Consider the following 24369-nt stretch of genomic DNA (forward strand, 5'->3'; position numbering starts at 1 on the left):
CACACACACACACTCAGGTCATAAAATCGATACAGAATATGACTAGTCGATTAGGGGAGAGAGAGAGGGAGAGAGAGAGAGAGAGATGGGGGGGGGGGAGTAGGTTATACAAGAAAACTCAACATATGCCTTCAGTACAAAATATATTTGGGGAAAACATAAACAAAAACAGTAACGCGATTTACAGTATAATAATTTTTCGTGTTATCTATAATTTTACATTTTTTCCCTGTTTTATCACCTTTTTTTTCTGCAATCGCATTTTTCGTCAGTAGTCCACAAAAAAATAATCACCATATATTTCCCCCTTCGTGTAGGGTAAAAAATAAAAGGAATACTTGAGCAAATGGTTGAAAAATAGACGAAAAACAAAGAACCAGATGACTAAAGCTAAACAATAAACCTTCCAGCGATAGAAACACAAAACACACACAAGAATCAAACTCGTGGCATCGAACAGAACAACCTCAACGACGATATACAGTCTTTGCTATCGTAACCACACCGACGATACGTAATGTTCCCCGGTAGGAGGAAACTCAAAACTTCTCGGGTCTATAGTGAAACCAAATTGTCAAGTCCGTTTTGGCGTTGGCTCCCGCGGGTCCATTTCTCCCCTCTGCTCTGCCACACAATCCCAAGACCTATTTTTTCCTCTCATATGTTACCTATAGCTTACATACGAGAGGATGAGATAGGTGTTGGGACTGTGTGGCAGAGAAGAGGGGAGGAAAGGACCCGCGGGAGCCTACGCCAGACCGGCCTCGACATATTTGGAAGATTATAGAGAGCAGCACTTGTATTGAACCGATGTCTCAGGGTCATTCTTCAACATTTCTTCGTCCAAACACATATTTAACAAGGCTTTCATAGGAGTCGTGGGCCTTTCCAGGGGTAGTTTTATGACCCTGGTGGTAGTTTGATCCACAGTGAATGCGTAAATACACTCGTAAGAACCCGATTAACCTCCTTATCGGGTTTTAGAAATAGTTGATGTGAGGTGGAAACTTAAGACTACCGACATTAGCCTCGCATTCTCTGACAGGTTCGGCTCTCAAAACTATTTCCCAAGGCCACAAGGGAAATCAATCGCATTCTCACGAGTGTTTTTTTTACGTTCATGTTACAGCTTTGTCAGTCTACCACCAAGGTCACGAAACTACGCATGGAAAGGCCTATAACTCCTACAAGAAAAGCCTTATGAAATGTGTACTTGGGAGCCGAAATGTAAATGACCCTCAGTGCTGCCATATAGGGACCAGCTGGTAAACATCCTCGGCTATCTCGCTTCCCTCCATTAGTGTTCATGTTACCGGCAGTGTGATATACTCGTTAGGTAGTCTATTAGATACGACAAGTGCGAAACAAGAACAGAACGGCCTACTGTTGTCTCCGAGAGCGTATTACGGGAAGCCACAAGTCAAAAATTAGAGGTAGGAAGAAAGGAAGGGAAACCAGTATATACGTACAAGTTAATAGGAAGACGGGAAGAAAAATAAATTAACTGAATGAGAAGTGGGAAGAAAAGACGATGATAAGAGTGTAAGGGTAGAAAGATAGGTAAGGTAGGAAGAAGGAAGGAAATAAATTAATGAGAAAAGTGGGAGGAAAAGATAGCCAGTGTAAGAGAGAGAGAGAGAGAGAGAGAGAGAGTGGTGGCGGAATGTTGCAGTGTATGTGTTTGTATGTATGTCCGGGCGGTCGTATAGTGAATGTTTAGAGCGTAGCTTCCGTCTTTCTCTTAACCGTAAGATTCAGTCAGTATCACAGTATGTATCTACACACTTAGACACGGTAACGAGGCGCCTTTGAAACCACTAACAAAGAAACACAATAAAAAAATAACATTAAAAACAGGTTACTAATTTTCACGTATAACAATTCCATCAGTGGCGTTTAATCTCCTCCTCCTCCTCCTTCTTCTTCTTCATCTTCGACTTCTTCTTCGTAGGGTCCAGTTTTGAAGCCATTCGTTACCGTACCTAAGTTAGCTTACATCATAAAGCTTATATTACATTCTTATCACCTATGTCCTTATTTACAGACAAAAACAGAAAGTAACTTAACCCTAAACTTCACCACGAGACTTAAAAGGAATAATAATAGTAGTAGTAGTAATAATAGTAACAGCACATGCCTGTTGTCTTAACCAAAACTCTACTTCATTCATTAACAGGTAAATCATCCCTCTAATCTTGTCTTATGCAGGTGTGCCAAGAGATCAGGTTAGGCAGGGTCAGGACACGGTGACCTTTGACCTAACATTGGCAGGCTTCACTAGGACACACATCTGCAGTATTACCAACCAACTCACTGATCAACACGACTCAAGATGATAATAGGGATGACAGACAATGACCTTCGTAAGCACAGCGTGGACATGACAGTGAGGACGAGGTTGTGATGATAATGATGATGGTGGTGGTGATGTGTGATGACTGTGATGTGATGCGTAACAGTTTTGCTTGAGTGGATGTGATGAAAAATAAAGAAACAAACGTAGAAAACATCAAACAGTAGTAATCTAGTCTTCAGTCTGTTCGTTAAGATATATATAGACCCAACTTTTAAACAGTATTCGTCTATCTGGAAATATAAAAAGACTAGCCACCAAGTTCGTGATGCTGGTGAAATTAGAGAAGGGAAGAATTCACAATTGTTTCACCAAAATTGAGCAGAGATTTGAAAGTTTTTCGGTGAAGGGAAAGTTGTGAAAAATACTGGTAAACTATTCCTCTATCTAGTAATATAAAGTCACCAAGTTTGTAATGCTGGTGAGCTGAAAGAAGGGAAGAATTCACAATTGTTTCACCAAGATTGAGCGAGGATTTGAAAGTTTTTTGGTGAAGGGAAAGTTGTGAAGAAAAACAGAATGGCAATAAGAGAGCATTAAAACGGTATTCATCAGCCAGGATATGGAATCACACGTTGGCATTTGCTGATGAAAGACAACAGAAGGAAATGATGATTTAGCCCCAAAGTTTACGTATCAACAAAACCGAACTGATCAAATTTCAAAGCCAATTAGCACTATCACAAATTCCTACTTGACAAAATCACAGGACAGTGGACTTTTACTCCTCATGATGATTAAGACCCAAAAGTTAGCATGTCAATAGACCTGCACCAATCAAATTTCAAGGCCATCAAACTCCTACGTGGCATAATTTCCCGCCATGACAGACGTGAGTAGGGGATTTCATGATGAGCAGTCGATACCAAAAAACACTGCTCGAGCTGCTGATACATGTAAATCACGGCACTTCACCAGAATGAGATAAGACAAGGACATAGAAAAATAAAATGCCTTACACAAAAGCATGATAACCCTTGCTGCCTTTGATCAGTTTCACGTGTTCGGAAAGATATCCATTGACGTCACATCGTACGAAGACGCCATTACGTGTACTTGAAACCATAGAGCGAGATAGCAAATGAACGGTACAGAAAAGTCAAATGAAAAAGGACTCAGACACGATGAAATAATGAAAAACCGAACAATAATATAGAACAGTAAACATCGCATTGAAGTTATGAAATTTGACGGTAGGGATAAACCAAATGAAAGATCACTCAGACGAGGAAATAATGGAAAACGAACAGTAATATCAAAACAAAATTATAGCATAGCATTGAGGTTATGAAATTTAATGGTGGGTTGAAGAAAAATCAATTGAAAAATCACTCACAATGGAACATAATGATGGAAAACTAACAATGACAAAACAGTAAACAAGACTTTGAAGTGAGTTTATGAGTTATGAGTTTTGCACTGATGACGCGGGTATGAAGCATGACAACGAAACATGAGCAAAAATACATCGAATAAAAAGAATGGGAACTAAAAACCACACAACTAGAAAATGAAGTCTTTGCACTGATGATGCGTGTATGAAGTAGCCATCCAACCTTAGCCTCAAAAAACACACTCCCGAGGTAATACAAAACATCGCAATGGGTAGGATGAGACGCCAAGAAGCAGGTATTAGCGAATATGCATACCCCCCCCTTGGCTCACCCTTCCCCTGCTCACCTCCAATATCTCTACCTCCGGGCGCTCAGGTACGGAAGGACAGGTGTGGAATGAGAGAATGTCCAACGAGATAATGTAAAAAGTGGGCTGTTTTCGCGGCGACCCCAATCGAGTTATTTTTCCGTGACTTAAAAGTATTTCCAACGTGAAACTTTTTTGTCTTGCTTGCACTGGAATGATGATGATGATGATGGTAATGATAATTGACTAACGACTAGCCCAATCGAGAACTATTTATCCGTGACTTATAAATTATTTCCAACGTATCTTTTATTGTTTTGCTTGCACTGGAATGATGATTATGATGACCGACTAACACCCAACCGATCGTGACGCCTTGAATGTGATAGAGTGAAAATGAAAGGTATAAACAACGCGAAAGATGGCTGGTGTTTATGGCTGATGATGACGATGATGCGATCTACAGCTGACGGAGGATAAAATGAGATGAGCAAATGAAGAGAAAATGAGACCATATATGTACATGTGGTGGTGCTGATGATGACGATGGTGATGGATCCGTCGTCGTAATTCACGGTACGAGAAAACGAAGTGGACCCGAGGGAGGCGTAGGAACTATATATATATAAGAATAAACACCATTCACACTAACTTGGCGAATAAACCCCTCCCCCTTTCCCCACCAGCATCTATCATTGACCAATCCAGAGGCAAGCCACGCCCCTTCTCCAACTGAGGATGCATGTGATTGGTGGATGCCGGGAAAGACCTCCTCTTATTGGTTGAGCTAGCTGGTGTGGGCGGGGCGAAGTTGCCAAGTTACTCTGAATAACCTAACGCCGACGAAGCCGACTTGGGCAGCACAGAAGCCTAAGAATTGGTAACTTGCTCGTGACGTGGGAAGCGTTTGACCGACAAGACGTAAACATCGACGGGTGTGTAGCTACGTTAGTGGTGCATTTGGCCGCAAGCTTATGGGAGGTGACGTGTACTCTTGCATTGATAACGTGGATAAAGGGGTGGTTACGAGGGTGTATGGGGTGCAGCGTGAGGGAGAACCACTTTCCCGTTCCTCTCGTTTGGAATGGTGCGATGTGCTTGGCCATAGCCCTTGTGTGTGTGGTTAATGTTAGCTCTTGTTTCTTTGCGACCGAGCGTGTGATGCAAGACCCCGAAGGAAGAGAGTTCGTAATGAGAGGGTCAGAAGAGTTCGTTGATGCATAGTTCGTTTACGTAATGTCGAGTGCCTAATCAATGTACTTATGATGATTCTTGTGTCGCATTATATCACAGAAAAGGAGAAAAATCATTAGTAACTTCATTTCACTTTGTGCTAAGATGAGTGGCAAGTCATTTTTTATATATTCGTCGATTTTCATGACATTTTTTTGGAGTTTTGTAATGCACCAACGTGATAAAAACTGAACCCTCTCTCTTGTCTATTCTTTATCTCTCTCTCCCCCTCCTTCTCTCGTCTTTATCTCCTCTCTTTCTCCCTCCTGTCTCTCTTATCAGGGCCCCGCACACACCGCCTAGCTACCGGGCTTCGTAAACTAGGTCCATTTAGAGTTCAGTTCCCTCTCCCACACCGCTCTCCCTTATTAAGCCACTATGTAGAAAAGACTCGCCCTCCAGAACACTACAGTATAAAATAGAGACCCTTTAGTGCAGCCGTGTGTGTGTGTGTGTGTGTGTGTGTGTGTGTGTGTGTGTGTGTGTGTGTGTGTGTACACGAGACCCAAACCTGTATAAAATTATAACGTGTCTTCTTCACGTCCACATCTAATGCTGCCTTGTTATTTTTTCCGTTCCCTCGAAAAAATAATAAACCGAAAATAGTTTTATATATATAAGTATCAAAACTCTCCTCCCGTTTTCCGTAACAGCACTGACGCTGCGGATCCTTCGTTTTCTGTTAGTCTTCACGTCTTGGGGGACTATGAAAGAAAAAAATATAAACATTGGAACCCATACAGCCAGTTTCAGTTTGTACCAGGAAGCACCAGTTTCGTTTAAATACTTGCTGTCCATCTGTCTATATCTGTCTCTCTCTCCCTTCGTTTGTGTCCTTCCCTCCCTTGCCAGTCCCAGAAGCACCAGTAAACGCCTATTTGATTTGACTCGACTAGTTTTGATATTCCATTTTGATTATTTTGTTGTTTCGTTACGTTCGTCCCAAATGTACTATAGCTCTGCATCAATTACATCCACAAACACACACAGATCTAGGCTTGGGGGTATCCGGGAAGGGCAATTATTGGAGGTTTACATAAAAGAATAATCAGATTTTAAGCTCCCCATCTTTTTTGTCTTAAGGACAAAACATGACCTTATCTCAATGGGATTCAACCCTCTGTCATGTTGTTCCTGAAACTGGGAAGGAATCCAAACCCATTTATAATCAGACTTTGACCCTTCACCTATGTTTCATAAGGGGAAGATCATGATCCTATCTCAATGGGACTCAACACCTTGTCAAGTTGTTTCTGTTGCTGGGAAGGCATTCGAGTCTACTTGCATTCGGACTTGACTCTTTCAGAGCAATGCTCCAAAGGTAACTTCATGATCCTATCTCAATGGGATTCACAACACCCTGTCAAGTTGCTTCTGTGACTGGAAAGGCATTCAAAACCATTCGTATTTAGACTTCGACTCTTTCAGTGCAACGGTCACGAGGGAGAGAGAACGAAGTGCAGGCTTATCTTAACAGAGGCGCCGGGTTGTCATCAGTCACGTTGCTTAGGGGACTGATAAGGGAGGAGACCAACGCACAGACACACCAAGGGAGGGGAAGGTCGATGGGAGAACCAAGACCTCAAGACCACATAGAAACATGATCGTTGGAGTTTATTGACTTGTTGATCTGTCTCTCCTTTCCTTTGGCTGCTCGCGACATTCCAACACTCATAAACGTTTCCTCAATCCGTCATTTCACTGTGCAACGCTGACACACACGCATGCGTACATATCTATGCTACGTACACAACTACATTAGTGCGTACGTTAGTTAAGTTTCCGTGTAACCAGTGTAGAAGAAGCCGTATTCCCGTGTTTCTCCAATCACACAAAGAACTCACTTTTTTATCTCTATCTTAAAGTATAATCCAAAATATATATAATTTATGCTTCGAAATATATGCTAACTCTACGTAGCTACAGTCCAGTTTTGAAATCAGTGAATTAACGTGAATTTCCTCACGTTTTCTTCATTTTTTGGTAAACTCAAGATAACCGCAAGTCCTTCAGCCTGCAGTGTCGCTTCTTGTACTGTTATTCATGTCACTCTTGAAATCACTTACAAAGAGAAAGAAGCTGCTAGTGTATTGTTCCTGGCTTGCTCGAGTGACAAATGCAATGAAAAGACAACGACAACAGTATCATTTCTATTTCACTGCATTAATGTCACCCCTAAAACTGAGACCATCCAAAACTTTAAGCCACTATTGACGTGTTCCTGTCTTGCTCAAGTGAAATAAACACAATAAAAAAGACAAGAACAAAAGTATCGTTCCTCTTTCACTGTATTTATATCACTCTTGAAACTGAGACCATCTAAAGCTGCTATTGATGTTTTCCTGTCCTCCTCAAGTGACACAAACACAGCCAAACAAGATAGCAACACAGCCAGAGGTGAAGAACTTACAGCGAGACGGAAAGACAGACAGACGTACAGTGCCGCTGAACCTGCCAGACAGACGCGACAGGGACAGCGACCAACCCTCAATCTCCAGCCTAGACTCACGAAGGACGGCTCGCGGCGGCTGATCAGAAGTTGACGGAGACGGTTCTTTTTCTGAGCGGCCCCGGGGAGCCTGTCGGGGATGTATGAGTGGAGGAGGTGAGCGTCAGCCACAGCCCCACGCACCTGCTCAGCGATCCCCACCTGTTGACGAGACGAATAGGGTTAAGTGGGCCACAGGTGCTGATTGAATAGGTAAACTTAAGGACCATAAGCGATCTAAGATAAAGAAGGTTAAGTAAGGTGCAGGTTGTGACTGAATAGACAAACTGATGGGCTATAAAAGAAATAACCAACGAATAAGAATATAGTAAAGTAGGAAGCAGGAAGTGATCGAAGACAGACTCGGGGAATATAAATGAACAATAAATATGACTAATAAGGTTAAGTAGGATACAGGTAGTGATACAATAGATGAACTTAAGGAATATAAACGAACCAATGTATAAGAGCCAAATAAGGTTAAATAGGCCACAGGTGTTGAGTGAATAGACTAATTTAGTGAATATAAACAAACTACATGAAGGATGAATAGACGTTTCAAAGGAAGTGAAAGTAACCATTTTGGGCACTCATAACCTTACAAAATGAGGTCACCAAATAAGCGATTGAATAGATACGAGTTAATGAGTGACTAAACGTGCTTACCAATGGATGAGTTTACTTTTCAAAGGAAGTGACAGTTCCGATTTTGGGCCATCATTATCTTACGGAATGAGGTCACCAAATTAAGCGATTGAATAGTTATGAGTGAATACAAATGAACCTTGAAAACTTCCTCTAAATCGAGTCCTAATAAGGCTAAAATGACAAAAAGTATGCAAATAATTCGTCCTAATCATGAGGCAAAGTCGCATTTCCTGAAGTATTCAAGTTTTCCGTGTTGACTTGATTGAATATGAAAGTTTGATTTACAAGCGAGATGAACTTCCTGAATACTTTGAGAAGATTATTTTTTGTTTGGCGATATTTATTCCTTCCTTTCTGCCACACTATCTTCCTTCATTCAATCCTTCCTCTCTCTCTCTCTCCTTCCCTTCCTTCCTCTCATCCATCCTTCCTTTCCAATAAATATGTAACACTTGTGAAACTTGAAACTTATCCCAATAGAAACTCAACGTAATTCACTAACTTTGTGTGATGAAGAGGCTGCCTTACACACACACACACACACACACACACACACACACACACACACACACATTCACCCTCATCCATACCTCTCATACAAGACAAATCATCCTCTCCATTAGTCTCTTGATAGCACCTCATGATTTGTCCTTAGTAAGACGTATCAAATAGCCTTACACTCGTATTATCAAACGTTTCAAGGTTCTTATTACGAATGTGTTTCAAGGCCAGAGAGGAACTACGTTGGGTTGTCGTGAGTGTTGTCCCAATTCACTGCGCGAAAGCCTTGCAAAACTATCGCCAGGCTCAGGAAACCACTCATGGAAACCCTTATAGACTTTACCATTAACTGAAGCATAAATTCCCTGTGAGACTGAACCATGAACCGATATATAGAAGGTCCCTTTAAGGTTTTTATAATGCTAGTCAATAGATGATACGTATTTGTTGACAGATAATGGAGATAAGAAAATAGGACATGTAGAGGAGGAGGAGGGGGAAGAGGGGAGGAAAGACAGATAATAATATAGAGTAGGGCAAGGTATGTGACTGGAAAGGGAGGGGAAAGGGGGGGATGACAATGTGAGGAGGAGGAGGGAGGGAAGGTATACAAATCAATATTGAACGGGGCAGGCAGGAGAGAGAGAGAGAGAGAGAGAGAGAGAGAGAGAGAGAGAGAGAGAGAGAGAGAGAGAGAGAGAAGGAAGCTTTTAGTGGGGCATTTGATGGAAAACGAGAGAGAGAGAGAGAGAGAGAGAGAGAGAGAGAGAGAGAGAGAGAGAGAGAGAGAGAGAGAGAGAGAGAGAGAGAGATACCCCTTCCATCTCCCTTACCCTCGCACCCAATTTAACTTACCCACCTACACAGAAAGATAGATAGATAGATAGATAGATAGAGACATATAACACCTCTCTCACTACCCTCCCCGTTCCCCCAAACACACACAAATAAATAGATAGATAAATAGATAAACACCAATTAATCTCCCTTGCACTCCTCCTCAGTCGTACCCCATACACACAGATAGAGATAGAGATAACACCCCTCCCTTGTCCCCCGCCCCCCCCCCCACCCCCACACCTTTAATTTACATACCTGGCTGCATCACTGAGCTGGCGTGCCCTCTGGCCATCCCCATAGCGGCAGGACACCACCATTTGCTCCGAGTTCTGCCACACGCGGTAAGGCTGGACGATAAGCTGTGAGAGAGAGAGAGAGAGAGAGAGAGAGAGAGAGAGAGAGAGAGAGAGAGAGAGAGAGAGAGAGAAAATGGGGAGGAAAAGGAGTTAGGTTATTATTGAGAGATTACGTGTGTGTGTATATGTGTGGGTTTACGTACGTGTGTGTGTGTGTGTGTGTGTGTGTGTGTGTGTGTGTGTGTGTGTGTGTGTGTGTGTGTGAATACCTAAGTATATGTGATTCGTTATAAATATATACACTGACAAGGAAAAAAAAAAAAGGAAAAATGAAGTCAAGTGCTCGAAAGTCAAATATAATAGAGAGAGAGAGAGAGAGAGAGAGAGAGAGAGAGAGAGAGAGAGAGAGAGAGAGAGAGAGAGAGAGAAGTCGGCTTGCACAAGTAACACACCCACACACACACATACTATCCCTCCTCCCAACCTCCCACTCACCAACCCCCCTACCCACCCACCCACACACACACACTTAAAACATACCTTTAGAGCAGCTGACGTCACTTCACCGGCAGGCAGAGGTGGTTTATGGACATCCCGGGAGTTATTTATCCTTGCAGTTACTCCCTCGTGCCAGTAGTCCTTCAGAGGCTGCCGAACTGCCCGCTGCCGTCCGTCCTTGTCGCGAAGTAGATGGGCGAGTTCAAGGTTGGCGAGGCTGGGTTCTGGAGGGGGGGAGGAGGGTGTGGTTAGATGATGCGTGTTGTTGTTGTTGGTGGTGGTGGTGGGATGGAGGGGGACGAGGGGGGGGTAGGGAAGAAGGGGGAGAGGGTGGTGGTGGTGAAGGGAAGGGAGGAGAGGGTATATCGGTGTTGAGGAAGGTAAGGAAGGGAAGGGAGGAAAGTGATGGTGTTGAAGGGAAGGGAGGAAAGAGGGAAAGGGGTTGAAGGGAGGGAAGGAAAAAGGAAAGAGTGGCGGTGCTGGGGAAGGGCTCGAAGGGAGGAAAGAGGGAAAGGAGGTGAAGGGAAGGGAGAAAAGGGTGATGGTGTTGAATGGAAGGGAGGAAAGAGGGAAAGGGGGTGAAGGGAGGGAAGAAAAAAGGAAACAGTGGCGGTGCTGGGGTGAGGAAAGGAAGGGTGGGGGTGAAGGGAAGGGAGGAAAGGGTGATGATGTTGAAGGGAAGAGAGGAAAGAGGGAAAGGGGGTGAAGGGAGGGAAGAAAAAAGGAAAGAGTGGCGGTGCTGGGGTGAGGAAAGGAAGGGTGGGGATGAAGGGAAGGGAGGAAAGGGTGATGATGTTGAAGGGAAGAGAGGAAAGAGGGAAAGGGGGTGAAGGGAGGGAAAGAGTGGCGGTGCTGGGGAAGGGAAGGGAGGAAGGGAAGGGAGGTGAGTCATATGTATCTTTGCATTAATTATACATGTGGATTATACAGTACACTCTTGCTCCCCATTTTAACTATCTTATATCTGGTATTGACTGGTTACTGCAACGAAATTCTCTCTCTCTCTCTCTCCCTTCCTGATATATTCAATTGCACAAGCAAAAGCCGGGTACTTAATTTCGTTTTGTGCAATCTCTCTCTCTCTCTCTCTCTCTCTCTCTCTCTCTCTCTCTCCTGTCTTCTTTTTCCTCCTCTTCAATTTATTTTTATTTTGCACATTCTCTTTCTGTTTCCACTCCCTTATTCCTCTGGTTTACCTTCCTCCTGAACGGCCTTGCCACGTGGTTGGTAGGCGTCAAGGGAGAAGGTGGAGGTAGAGAAGGGGGAAGGAGGGAGGGATGACAACAAGCCCCGTCTGTCTGCCAGTCTGCTTGCAAGGTTACAAAATGCCTTAGTAACAGATGATGTGTATGGTGTCGTGGTGATGGAGGGTGTGAGAGGTGACAAGGGAGCGAGAAAGAGGGAGAGGAAAGGGGGAGAGGCGTATGGCTTTAGAGAAATGGGGACACAAGACCTGGCGTATACATCTGGCAACAGTAAGACATGGCAGCTATCAGTGTTACCAAAGTTTCGTACTCAGCTTATCGTAATCGTCAACTTCAGCCTCCCTCAGCTGTCGTACTCACACAGATAGCGAGATGCATTAATAGTATGTTGAAATCGTTAATTACTTATGTTTTTTATGCACTAGTTATGGGTGAGAAGCCGGAAAATACAATATGACATGGCAGCTCTTAGACAAAGTTACCAAATTCTCGTTTACTCATGATTATTACTCGATTTCACCCCCCAAACTGACATACCCACACATATAAAGACATGCATTTATAGTTATCGTCAAAATCGTTAATTACTGATGCTTTTTTGCACTAATTATAGGTCAGAAGCCGGAAAATATTGTGTAATGCATTTGGCAATTTGGTAACGTTGCAAGACAGACCGGCAATGCGAGATTCTGCACAGTTGCCACACGTGAGGTGAAGGCCACAGGAGTGAGGGAGGCAGAGGAAGGGGGAGAAAAGAGGGGTAGGGAAGGGGGTTGTGGTGGCACGTGACTGGCTAAACTGGTGATATGAGTGTGTGTAGTGGTGTTGGTATACTGGTGTGTAGGTGTTGATGTGGATGCGGTGGTGATACGAGCTTTGTGGTGGTAGTGTTGATAGGATTTAGGGAACGGGGTGTTGAGAGAGAGAGAGAGAGAGAGAGAGAGAGAGAGAGAGAGAGAGAGAGAGAATAGGTCTTGTAAAGCACTTATATATAGACTGGTTTGGTTTATTCTATTCTCGTCAACCTATTTCTGCTGCTACTACCACCACCACTACTACTACTACTACTACTACTACTAAAGATGTTGTGGTAGTGCAGGGAGCTTATACAAGAGAGGGTTCGGTTTTATCTTTCGGAGTCAAGTCACAACCTCCCTTCCTCTCCCTCACTCTACCACCCTTCCTAACCCACCCTCTCCCTCTCTCTTGTCTCTGGCTTTTGGTCGTGTAACAACAACACGTGACTGTCTAAATGAGCGAAATCGCCTCTAAATTAAGTCAGTAAACGAAAAGGAGTGAAAAATGTCATCCACCCCTCGAATGCCCAACAATATCTACGCTTACATTATCTTTACTTCGATGTCGCGTTCTCTCTTAACCTCGATGTGATAAAAGAGTCGAGGCGAAGATATATGAAAAAGGGACGAAGGAAACGAGGCCACGGCGTGTTGAACAAAGGGGAAAGAGGAAGGGACAGGGGGGTGTAGAAGGAAGAGGAGGGTGGAGAGGGAGGGAGAGGTGTGTAAAGGGGTCATTGAGTTCTCTACCTCCCTTTTTTTCCCTAGATTCTACAGGAGGAGGAGGTTGAGGGAAGGAAGGAGGGTGGAAAGGGAGGTAGGAGTGCGTACGAAGGGTCTACAGGAGGAGGAGGAGGCTGAGGGAAGGAAGAGGAGGGTGGAAAGGGAGGAAGAGGTCATCGAATCCTTCACCTTCCTTTCTTTTCCCTACATTACAGGAGGAGGAGGAAGAGGGAAGGAAGAGGAGGGTGGAAAGGGCAGAAGAGAGAGGGATCATCGAGTCCTTCACCTTCCTATTTTTTCTCCCTACATTACAGGAGGAGGAGGAGGAGGAGGAAGAGGGTGGAATGGGAGGAAGAGAGAGGGATCATCGAGTCCTTCACCTTCCTATTTTTTCTCCCTACATTACAGGAGGAGGAGGGAAGGAAAAGGAGGGTGGAAAGGGAGGAAGAGAGAGATCATCGAGTCCTTCACCTTCCTTTTTTTTTCATACATTACAGGAGGAGGAGGAGGCGGCGGCTGTGAGGAAAGGAAGGGGAGGGGTCAGTGAGTCCTTCCACTTCCCAACTCGCCTTTGGTCTGACGCAGTTCAATTTTCTTACGTTGTTTTGTGTTATTTGGGCGTTGCAAAGTTGTGTAAGATGGAAAAGTGGTGGTGAATTTTCCTTATCGGGTAATGCGTTCTATAGAAATTTTCTTCGGAGAAATCGATTTGTCAGCGGCTTTGGTGTGTATGTGTGTGTGTGTGTGTGTGTGTGTGTGTGTGTACCAGTTCGTTCGTAAAGCTCGTAATGTCTCGTATTATATTTGTTTACGTTTCAACACCTTAAAATTGACACGTTTATCACTGGTTTTAAAGGACTGTGTGTACGCTTCAGTTCCTTAAAAGACAAAAAGACACGTTATAATTGATTTAAAAGACTGTGTGTGTGTGTGTGTGTGTGTGTGTGTGTGTGTGTGAGAGAGAGAGACCGTCCGTGTGTGTGTGTGTGTGTGTGTGTGTGTGGTGCGTTGCGGCATGCCACACATTCCTGTACAACAACACACTAGTACACAGTGGCAGCAACAGTCGTGTACACAAACTTAATAATTAATGAAGCTTCCAAGAACACTCAGCATTACCTTTTCTCCCCTTGAACTCCGAAGCTTTATCAACTATTACTTTCAAAATGTTAACTTTCTTTCAAATATCAACTTTTTCTTGGTCTTTCAAAGTGTAAAGAATCTTCGTTTTCTCTTTATTTTTCTCGTCAATGAACTCTATAACTTTATCACTTCTATCTTTTTTATTACATTAACTTTTGCTCTATCAATTCCTTTATCACTGAACTAATCTGAAACTTCATTAATTCTACCTTTAAATTTTAACTTGTGGTGTTCAAAGTATAAAGCATCTTAGTTTTAGCTTCTTTTTAAATTTCCTTCACCACTGAACTCTAAAACTTTATCAATTCCATCGTTTTTAATATTAACTTGTCAATCAATGAACTCTAAAACGTCATCAATTCCATCGTTTTTAATATTAACTTGTCAATCAATGAACTCTAAAACGTCATCAATTCTACCTGTAAAATGTAACTTGTCTGCAACGGGGATGAGCACCGAGGCCACGCGCAGCTGTAGCGTGTGCCCAAAACTTTACCTTACTTTACCTTTGAAGGCGTAAGGCAAGTTCTCCTTCAGCTCCTTAGAAGCACATATATGGTAAAGTAGCATCAGTTCATAATACAACGCTTCATTTCACCTCTTGTATATAGCAGGGCTGTTGACGTCTAAAAACAGAAGAAAAAAACAAAACGAGGATGCTTTACGCCTTGAAAAACCACAAGCAGTTATTATTTTCAAACTCCCAAAGCAATAAATTCCTTAAAATATAGTTTTGGGAGCAAGGCCAAGAATATATTCGTTCCTATCTACATTTCTTTACTTTTGATTCGGGTGAAGGCAAGAGACAAGTGTTCGCATGATTGTAAGTTTCAAGCAAAGCAAGTGAGTCTGGTGTGTGTGTGTGTGTGTGTGTGCTGGCAAGGAATGGTGAGGTTGGGCAGGGTAGTGACGGCTGGGTAGGCTGAGGAAGGGGGGCGGGGAGGGGGGGGGGTTGTCTGCTTGGAGGGGGGCGATGTCATTGAAGGGGGGGGGAGGTGAAGGAAGGGGGAAGGGAAGGTTGGGGGAGGGCAGGGAAGGGAGGAGGGCGACGAGGGATGTTTTGCTAGCCGTGTTTGTTTGTGTTCTTAAAAGGTTCTGTCTTTGCTTGTGGCGCTTGTAAGAGGGTTAAAAGAGGGACCTGTTGTGTTAGATGGATGGTAAAAAAATAATGTTAGCTTACATATACATGCTCTCTCTCTCTCTTCATTTATCTTCCGTTTTTCTTTGTTATTCTTTTCCTCATTCTCTCTCTCTCTCTCTGGGGTACACAACAATGACGCAAGAGGCACTTACTTTTGTTCTTGGGGAGGATGGCGATGCCCCAATGGTGGTGCAGCTTGATGTTGAACTCGAAGATGTCGCCGGAACGCACTTGGGACAGCAGCTTCTCGCAGTTCTGCCGCGTGAACCACGGCGTCAGGAGCATGAAGTTCGAAGGCGTCCTCTTGGCTTCCTTCTCCTTCTTCTCCTTCGCCTTCTTAGCGGCCTTTTTGTCCATGACCGGGGAGTGCTGCGGCGGGGATCCTACAGCCTGCTCCGTTTCCTTCTTCTTTAGAAGGGTGAGGTCGGACTGCACGGACAGGTTCCCGGTGGACTGCGTGAGGCGGGTGGCGGAGGCAACGGAGGCTGAGGAGTGCTGGCGGCGCGGTGAGCCGAGCAAGTGGCCGCCGCGGTTCTGCGAGGGTAGGCGGCAGAGGCGGTCCGTACACTCCCTGGGGTCGTGGTCGTCGTCCTTCCTCATGGACGGGTGTCGCGGCGGCAGCGGGTCCAGCATGGCGGCGGTGTCAGCGGGCTTTCGCCTGGAGTCAACCTGGCCGCCACAGCTGGAGCGGGAGAAGTTGATGAGTTGGGAGCGGCGGGAGACCAGCTGCCTCTCCAGAGACTGCGCGTATAGGGTGCTAACTTGCATCATGATGGTGGCTACGGGTTGTCTGTGTCTGGCGGGCGTCCAAACGTTAGGGGGAAGCGCAAAACGCACCAAAGACCTCTCTGCCTCACGGGAGTCCACCTATGCAAGGCTGGACGCGGGCAGAGTGCGGCGAAGTGACTCGGGGACACGGCTGACGGTCAACGCAGCGCTTCTCAGACACCGTGTCGCGTATACCGTGTTACTGTACCGCTGTGAGTAACTTTACCGGCGGCACACGGAGAGGAAGTTAAAGGGGATGTCTCTCCCTCCCCTGTGCACAAGACTGGCTGACGTGCGGGCTGAGAGCTGCCGTGAAAGTGCGGTGAAGGGCGCGGCGCGGTGCGGGGGTTCGGGGGACGCCGTCGCCAGCTACCGTCACGGCTGACACTTAATTTTTGCGTTAGTAGTAATGTTAATCCCACAGAGGCGCAACGTAGCCTTGTGAGAATCTCCGGTAATCGACTGGGGAGCTGCTACAACGCGCGGAGGGTATATATAGCGGACCGGCATGTGACTCTAACGGGGCTGGCGGGCGCAGGAGTCACGTCTGGCAGCACCGCGTCCCGCCGGTCTGACATTCTTGGCAGCCGCCTGACAGGGGGTGAACGAGGGAGGGAGGGAATGAGAGATAGCGGAGAGTACGCAAGCTCGCTACGGTAATGTCACTGAATACTTTGTAACTGCACTTTGATCACTTGCATAGCTACCGTCCCAATTTTACGACCGCCTGACGTCACAGACTCCAGAAATCGATAGAAGCGTCTGAAAGCAAGCAACTCTTACGCCCAACTGATAAGTGCGGACAGGGAATCGAACGCTTGTACTCACTACACAACCTTTACTCCTTCAAGATTGGCAGCCAAACGGGTTAGCGAAGTTTTAGCAGCGGTGGAGTTCGTAATGGTAGTCGGGAGTGGGTTACGCTCTCGCCTCAGTAGGTTCAGAAAGACGTTATTTAGGTTGCGTTATCGCGCGGTCACGCCCTCCCTATGTTTGTATAGCTTCATTCAGCCTGACTCCTCCTCCTCCTCCTCTTCCACAAACGGTAATATAAGTGGGGGAGGAGGTGTGGGAGTGAAACATTATATTAAAAAATTTTGAAAGCATCTCTTCTTTTTCCACAATGGGTAATAAGAGTGGAGGAGGCGGAGGAGGCATGGGAGAGAAACTTAATATTAAAAAAAATCAAAACACCTCTTCCTCCTCCTCCTTCTGGCTGGTGGCAAGAGAAAGAGCAGAGTTTACATTTTTGCCAGATTTTTAAGTCCTTGGCAAGTTCTCTTCATAAACAACGAAACTCAAGTGTCTGAAAAGTCATTGAACTGTAAAGGACTTGAATGAAGATTGAAGGAAATGAAAGTGAAGAGAAAATAATTATGGAGATGACGAGGACGGAGTAGAGGAGAAAGATGTGTGGGAGGGAGGGAGGGGGAGCGGGGGAGGAAGGAAGGAAACGGAAGGAAGAGAGAGAGAGAGAGAGAGAGAGAGAGAGAGAGAGAGAGAGAAGTGAAGCGTGGAGATATGTAGGTTGAAACGTAAATAAGGAAGTAGAGAGAGAGAGAGAGAGAGAGAGAGAGAGAGAGAGAGAGAGAGAGAGAGAGAGAGAGAGAGAGAGTGATGAAAATAGGACAGGAAGCGAATGAGAAAGAAGGGAAATGATAATAAATTGTGGAGAGAGAGAGAGAGAGAGAGAGAGAGAGAGAGAGAGAGAGAGAGAGAGAGAGAGAGAGAGAGAGAGACGGTAATGAAAATAGGACAGGAAGCGAATGAGAAAGAAGGGAAATGATAATAAATTGTGGAGAGAGAGAGAGAGAGAGAGAGAGAGAGAGAGAGAGAGAGAGAGAGAGAGAGAGAGCATGGGCTGACCTTCAGAAACCTACAGTCATCTCTTCACGGCCTATTCCGTCTTAAGTTTCCTCCACTTTAAGCATGGGAAGAGAGAGAGAGAGAGAGAGAGAGAGAGAGAGAGAGAGAGAGAGAGAGAGAGAGAGAGAGAGAGAGAGAGATGCATACATACAGATAGGCAGACAGACAGACGGCAAATATACACAACAGTTCCTCTGTTGATGATTAAGAGGCTAATGAGGTGCGACAAAGCCAGGTGTACCATCTCATTAGTGCAGGTAAATTAGGGCACGAAATTATACACGAATGCAGGTGTAATAATAATAATAATAGCGTGTGATTTTCAGCTTTTTTTCCCTGGCTATTTTTTTCCTGATTCTATTCCATCTACCGATTTTTTGATACATTATCTTCTATTCACAAAGTAATTTCAAAGGCGATTTTTTTACGATATGATTTAACAATACATATAACTGAACAGATTTTTTTTACATTGATTCAAGTTTATCTATTATTTTTTCCTTTGTTTTACCGATTAACTATTTACTATAAAAATAAAAAGTGTAACGATTATTGTGAAATGACGTTTTATTTCAGTCAAAATTAAATATGAACTTGTATTAAACGATATTATGTATTAAAAGTCTTTATTAGGTAACTCATTTATATCAGCGTTTATTAGATATGAAAGATTAATTTATCTTTATTGGGTGAGAACATTTTATTTTGAAGATTTTGTTGTGTATGAACATATTTCTGAATGTCGTATATCACACTTCTTGTTGGGCAACTCTTTTTATCTTTTCCTATTACTGAGGAAATTCTCACACTCCTGCGCACCTTGGCGCGCGTTCCTCAGGTGTGTCAGGTGCACTGGTTACATCTCTCTCTCTCTCTCTTCCTTTCTATTTACCTCTATTTTTTCTCTTCCCTTTCTATCTACCTGTATTTTTTCTTTTCTTTCTTTCTCTATTCTTTTCTCCGTCATTATTTCTTTCTCTTTCTTTCTATCTACATTTCTTTCTATATTACTTCTCTCTTATGTCTTTACTTACTTTATCGTTTTTATCACTTTATACTCTTTCTTTCATATCTTCATTACTTTCTCTGTTAATCTCTCTCTCTCTCTCTCTCTCTCTCTCACGCATGACCTTGACAGTAAGAAGCAATATGAATACAATAGTGGTTTGACTGTGTGTGTGTGTGTGTGTGTGTGTGTGTGTGTGTGTGTGTTATTTTTTTTGCGTCTCTGTATCCTTTAACCTTCCAGGACAAGTTTTTTTTCAAGTATTTTTTTTACCTTCAACTATTATTTATCGTATTATTATTATTATTATTATTATTATTATTATTATTATTATTATTTTTATTAATATATTTTATCCTTACTCTGTTTAACATTACTCCCCTTTTTTATGTCTTTATTACTCTCTCTCTCTCTCTCTCTCTCTCTCTCTTCAGGTCGAGTCTTTCTCGCTCTATTTGCTTCTCCACTTAAAAAGGCTTCGAACGATCTCTCTCTCTCTCTCTCTCTCTCTCTCTCTCTCTCTCTCTCTCTCTCTCTTTCAGCATCCACCTTGTCCTTCATGTCTCCCTTATCAGTATGTGTGTGTGTGTGTGTGTGTGTGTGTGTGTGTGTGTGTGTGTTTAGACAAGGTTAATGCGTGTTTATTGGTATAGCAAGAAAAAAAAATAGGGAAAAGAAAAACACTGGAGGAGGAGGAGGCGGCGGAGGGAGAGGAAGAAGAAGAAAAAGAAGAAGAAGAAGAAGAAGAAGTGATATTAAAAAGTGTTCTCTTTTAATCAGCTGACGTCACAGTCATGGTACAATCACGCAGTAACTTACAGAGGAGAAGGAAGAGGAGGAGGGGGAGGAGGAAGAGGAAGACGAGAAGGAGGAGGAAGAGGAGGAGAAGGACGAGAAGGAGGAGGACGAAGAGGAGAAGGAGATGGAGGAGAAGGAGGATGAGAAAAAGAAGATGAAGAGAAGGAAGAGGAAGAAGTGAAAGAAGAGGAGAAGGAGATGGAGGAGAAGGAGGATGAGAAAAAGATGAAGAGAGGGAAGAGGAAGAGGTGAAAGAAGAGGAGGAGGAGGAAGAGACGGAGGAGGTCAAAACAGGAAAAAAAAGAGACAATACACATTACTAAGCCGATTAGAATGTGGTACAGTCAGACCCGAGAGAGAGAGAGAGAGAGAGAGAGAGAGAGAGAGAGAGAGAGAGAGAGAGAGAGAGAGAGAGAGAGAGAGAGAGAGAGAGAGAGAGAGAGGGCACTCCAATCCTTTCTCCTTCTCAACATATCGATTACAAAACTCTTATTTGCCATCAGTGCAGCCTCTTGTAGATGTCCCATGGAGGAGGAGTAAGAGGAGGGAGAATGGAGGACACTGAGTGGGCAGAGGAGGAGGAGGAGGAGGAGGTTCAGAAGGTGAAGGAGAGAGAGACCTTCATTACAAGCAAAATCAAGTAGTGGTTCTTTAATCATTAACTTGTAGCAATGCAAAAAATAATTAATATATATATCTTCACCGTCTTGAAACTGCAATATTACGAACTCCAAACAGAAAAATCAAACCAAATTCCAGCATTCCCATCAATAAAAGCAAAACTAATCTATAACTCTAACTCTAAATAGCAAAGCAAACTAAAAAAAAAATGCATTGCCATGATTGGAAGCAAAGGCAATTGAGAGAACTAATCACTGACACACCTGAGGAACGTAAATTAGCAGGTAAACCAATTATTATAAAGATGGAAGGAAGGAAGAGATATTAACAAGTCATTCAACCATCCGGACATTACCATTAAGCCAATCAATATCGCACCTGGGCAACGGAAATTAACAGGTAAACACACACATTGAGATCACAGTTACCTATTGGGCAAAGGAAGGAACAAGAACGAAAAAAACGAAGAGAGTAAGAACAACACTAGTTCGCGCACGCTTCTGATTCTAAACAGGTACACAAACACATACGAAGCACATATTAAACAGGCAAAGGAAGAAAGGGAACGAGAGACAAAGGAAGAAGGGAGGGAGTATACATAACGGAGAGCACACACATAACCTCCCCCCACCCCCAACACGCATACACACACCCACCGACCCAGCCAGCCAGTGAAGAGAACGACGCAGTAAACAGAAGCACAAGGTGAACATTCTCAATAGCTTCCCGAGTGTCCACGGCCCTCTCCTATCACGTCCACTAAGCCTAGTATAGAGAGGCCTTATCATGCGAACCCAGTGACTGTTGCGTGTATGGGATTTGTATAAGGAGAGAGAGAGAGAGAGAGAGAGAGAGAGAGAGAGAGAGAGAGAGAGAGAGAGAGAGAGAGAGAGAGAGAGAGAGAGTTCCCTGTTGAAATATAACCTACGTATGTACCTGTGGATTAGTCATTTTCCTGGTGCTCTCTCTCTCTCTCTCTCTCTCTCTCTCTCTCTCTCATTGTGGTGGGCTATCAGGTGGGATGACCAGATAATATAATCAATTATGTGTGTACCCTGCGTGCGTGCGTGCGTGCGTGTGTGTGTATATGTGCAGCTCATGACAAAGTAAGCTTAAGACCATGACGATGTATTGAGTTAACACACACACACACACACACACACACACACACACACACACACACTATTACTATTATTGTATATAGGGCTGTGCCTACTACTTCAAATGAAATAATTATTATTATTATTATTATTATTATTATTATTATTACACACAGATATATACCTTTCCTTCCCTCCTTTAAAAACTAACCCAAAATATTATAAATTAAGTCATTGGCAATACACCTGAAATATACACCTGAGTACACACACTCTCATTTCTTCTTTCTTTCTTCTCTCTCTCTCTCACACATAATTTATCACCTTTGCCCTTCACCTTCCAGCAATGCACAGCAATTCAGAGAGAGAGAGAGAGAGAGAGAGAGAGAGAGAGAGAGAGAGAGAGAGAGAGAGAGAGAGAGAGAGAGAGAGAGAGAGAGAGAGAGAGAGAGAGAGAGAGAGAATTGCACCACGTAAATGACTAATGCACAGGTAGGTTACATGACGAGAGAGAGAGAGAGAGAGAGAGAGAGAGAGAGAGAGAGAGAGAGAGAGAGAGAGAGAGAGAGAGAGAGAGAGAATTACACCACGTAAATGCCTAATGCACAGGTAGGTTACATGACTATAGATGAGAGAGAGAGAGAGAGAGAGAGAGAGAGAGAGAGAGAGAGAGAGAGAGAGAGAGAGAGAGAGAGAATTACACCAGGTAAATGACTAATGCACAGGTAGGTTACATGACTATAGATGAGAGAGAGAGAGAGAGAGAGAGAGAGAGAGAGAGAGAGAGAGAGAGAGAGAGAGAGAGAGAGAGAGAGAGAGAGAGAGAATTGCACCACGTAAATGTCTTATTCACACGTAGTTTACATGACGCGAGAGAGAGAGAGAGAGAGAGAGAGAGAGAGAGAATGTTGCATGTTAGTTCGGCTTTAGGAAATGCATTGCGGCTTCCTGTGTGTTATCGAGGAGATTTGGTATTGTGTTGGTGTGTTTTCTCGTTCTAAGGTATCTGCAGAGTTTAACAAAGAAGGAAAAAGTCATCAGAAATTCACATGTAAGTTCTGCGTCGTTTAGATAAGCATGTACAGGGATTTTTAAGCATCTACAAAGGATTTTTTTTTTTTTTTTTAATATCCAATATTCACCGGGAAATACCACATGCAAAATCAGTGGCGGACTTTAAATTGTTTCTGTTAGCCCCGCATTCTCTCAGACGCCGCCCACATACATCTACTTGAAGGAAAGGAGAGAAGAAAAAAAGGCACTTGGCGACTATGAAACGTCTGCACACACCCGCCTTGAAACTCCTTTGGACGTTACAGCAAGTTTCGTTTGTGTCCCCGTGGCTGCGAGGGACGTTAATATAGCCTTGAGAGAGTTCACCGAGGCCAACACATTGCTGGGCCGCGTGACTCCTCAAACTCTAAACATCTAAGCTTTGTCACATAAGCCTACACACGCTTGGCAAGGCTTTCGTTAGGTGTTGTGGGCATTTGCAAAGGTAGTTTTCTGACCCTGGTGATAGTCTGACTCTTCTTCTGTACCATGAACCCACATTGACAAGGCTGGCTTAGGTGTTGTGGGCATTTGCAAAGGTAGTTTTCTGACCCTGGTGATAGTCTGACTCTTCTTCTGTACCATGAACCTAAGTAAACACCCATTAGGACCCGACTGATCCATTTTTTGGCCTTTAAAAATAGCTCTCAAACACTTAGGGTCATATTCCTTAACACTGCGTCACACAAGCACACATATTTGACAAGGCTTTCGATAGGTGTTGTGGGCATTTGCGGAGGTACTTTCATGACCCTGGTGATAGTCTGACCCTTCTTCTGTACCATGAACCTAAGTAAACATTCTTAAGGACCCGACTGATCTCCTTTTTGACCCCTGAAAATAGCTCTCATACATTTAGGGTCATATTCTTTAACACCGTCATATAAGCCTACACACATTTGGCAAGGCTTTCGTTAGGTGTTGTGGGCATTTGCAGAGGTAGTTTTATGACCCTGGTGATAGTCTGACCCTTCTTCTGTACCATGAACCTAAGTAAACACCCATTAGGACCCGACTGATCTATTTTTTGGCCTTTGAAAATAACTCTCACACATTTAGCGTCATACTCCTTAACACCGTCACCCAAGCACACACACACATTTGACAAGGCTGTGGGCATTTGCGGAGGTAGTTTTCTGACCCTGGTGATAGTCTGACCCTTCTTCTGTACCATGAACCTAAGAAAACACCTATGAGGACTCGACTTATCTTTTTGACCTTGGAAAAAGTTGATGTGAGTGGCGGAAGCGTCAGGGAATATCAACCTAATAAACGATGATGGATAACTTGACGAATGGACCGCTTAACATTTACGCTCCTCGCTATACAAGTGTTTACGTGTTGCAGAAAGAGAAGGAGGAATTGGAGAAAGGTGAATAGAGGTGGTAATATTGGGTGGAGGTGGAGGGAAATGATAAAGAATGGCTAGAGGTGGAAGAATTAAGAGGGTGAAGAAATGGAAGTGAAGGAAGAGGTGGAGGCCTTGTCTACCTCTGTTTGAAAAGAAGCTGAATGGAGGTGGCTATGGTGGAGGTGAAGGAGGAGGAGGGAAATATAAAAAATGGCTAGAGGTGGAAGAATTAAGAGGGTGAAGAAATGGAAGTGAAGGAAGAGGTGGAGGCCTTGTCTACCTCTGTTTGAAAAGAAGCT

General features: G+C 43.8%; 2 protein-coding genes across 3 annotated transcripts in view; one reads left to right on the forward strand and one right to left on the reverse strand.

Annotated features, from left to right (window-relative positions):
• LOC126994570 (Krueppel-like factor 12) overlaps positions 1-24369 on the forward strand; it is a 153093-nt gene that overhangs the window by 36367 nt on the left and 92357 nt on the right. The window lies entirely within an intron of this gene.
• The window catches only part of LOC126994590 (uncharacterized), a 26629-nt gene continuing 2386 nt past the window's right edge, over positions 127-24369 (reverse strand). Inside the window, exons 2-5 of one of the 2 annotated variants that reach the window (XM_050853914.1) lie at positions 15660-16189; positions 10541-10722; positions 9960-10063; positions 127-7877 (exon numbers count right to left, since the gene is read on the reverse strand). In XM_050853914.1, the coding sequence (XP_050709871.1) occupies positions 7760-7877; positions 9960-10063; positions 10541-10722; positions 15660-16140 (885 nt within the window). In that variant the 5' untranslated portion in view covers positions 16141-16189 and the 3' untranslated portion in view covers positions 127-7759. Of the gene's footprint in view, positions 7878-9959; positions 10064-10540; positions 10723-15659; positions 17304-24369 lie in introns of those variants that run through there. The other variant, XM_050853912.1, reaches the window with a different exon arrangement.

This window comes from Eriocheir sinensis, chromosome 7 (assembly GCF_024679095.1).
Source record: "Eriocheir sinensis breed Jianghai 21 chromosome 7, ASM2467909v1, whole genome shotgun sequence".
NCBI lineage: Eukaryota > Metazoa > Arthropoda > Malacostraca > Decapoda > Varunidae > Eriocheir > Eriocheir sinensis.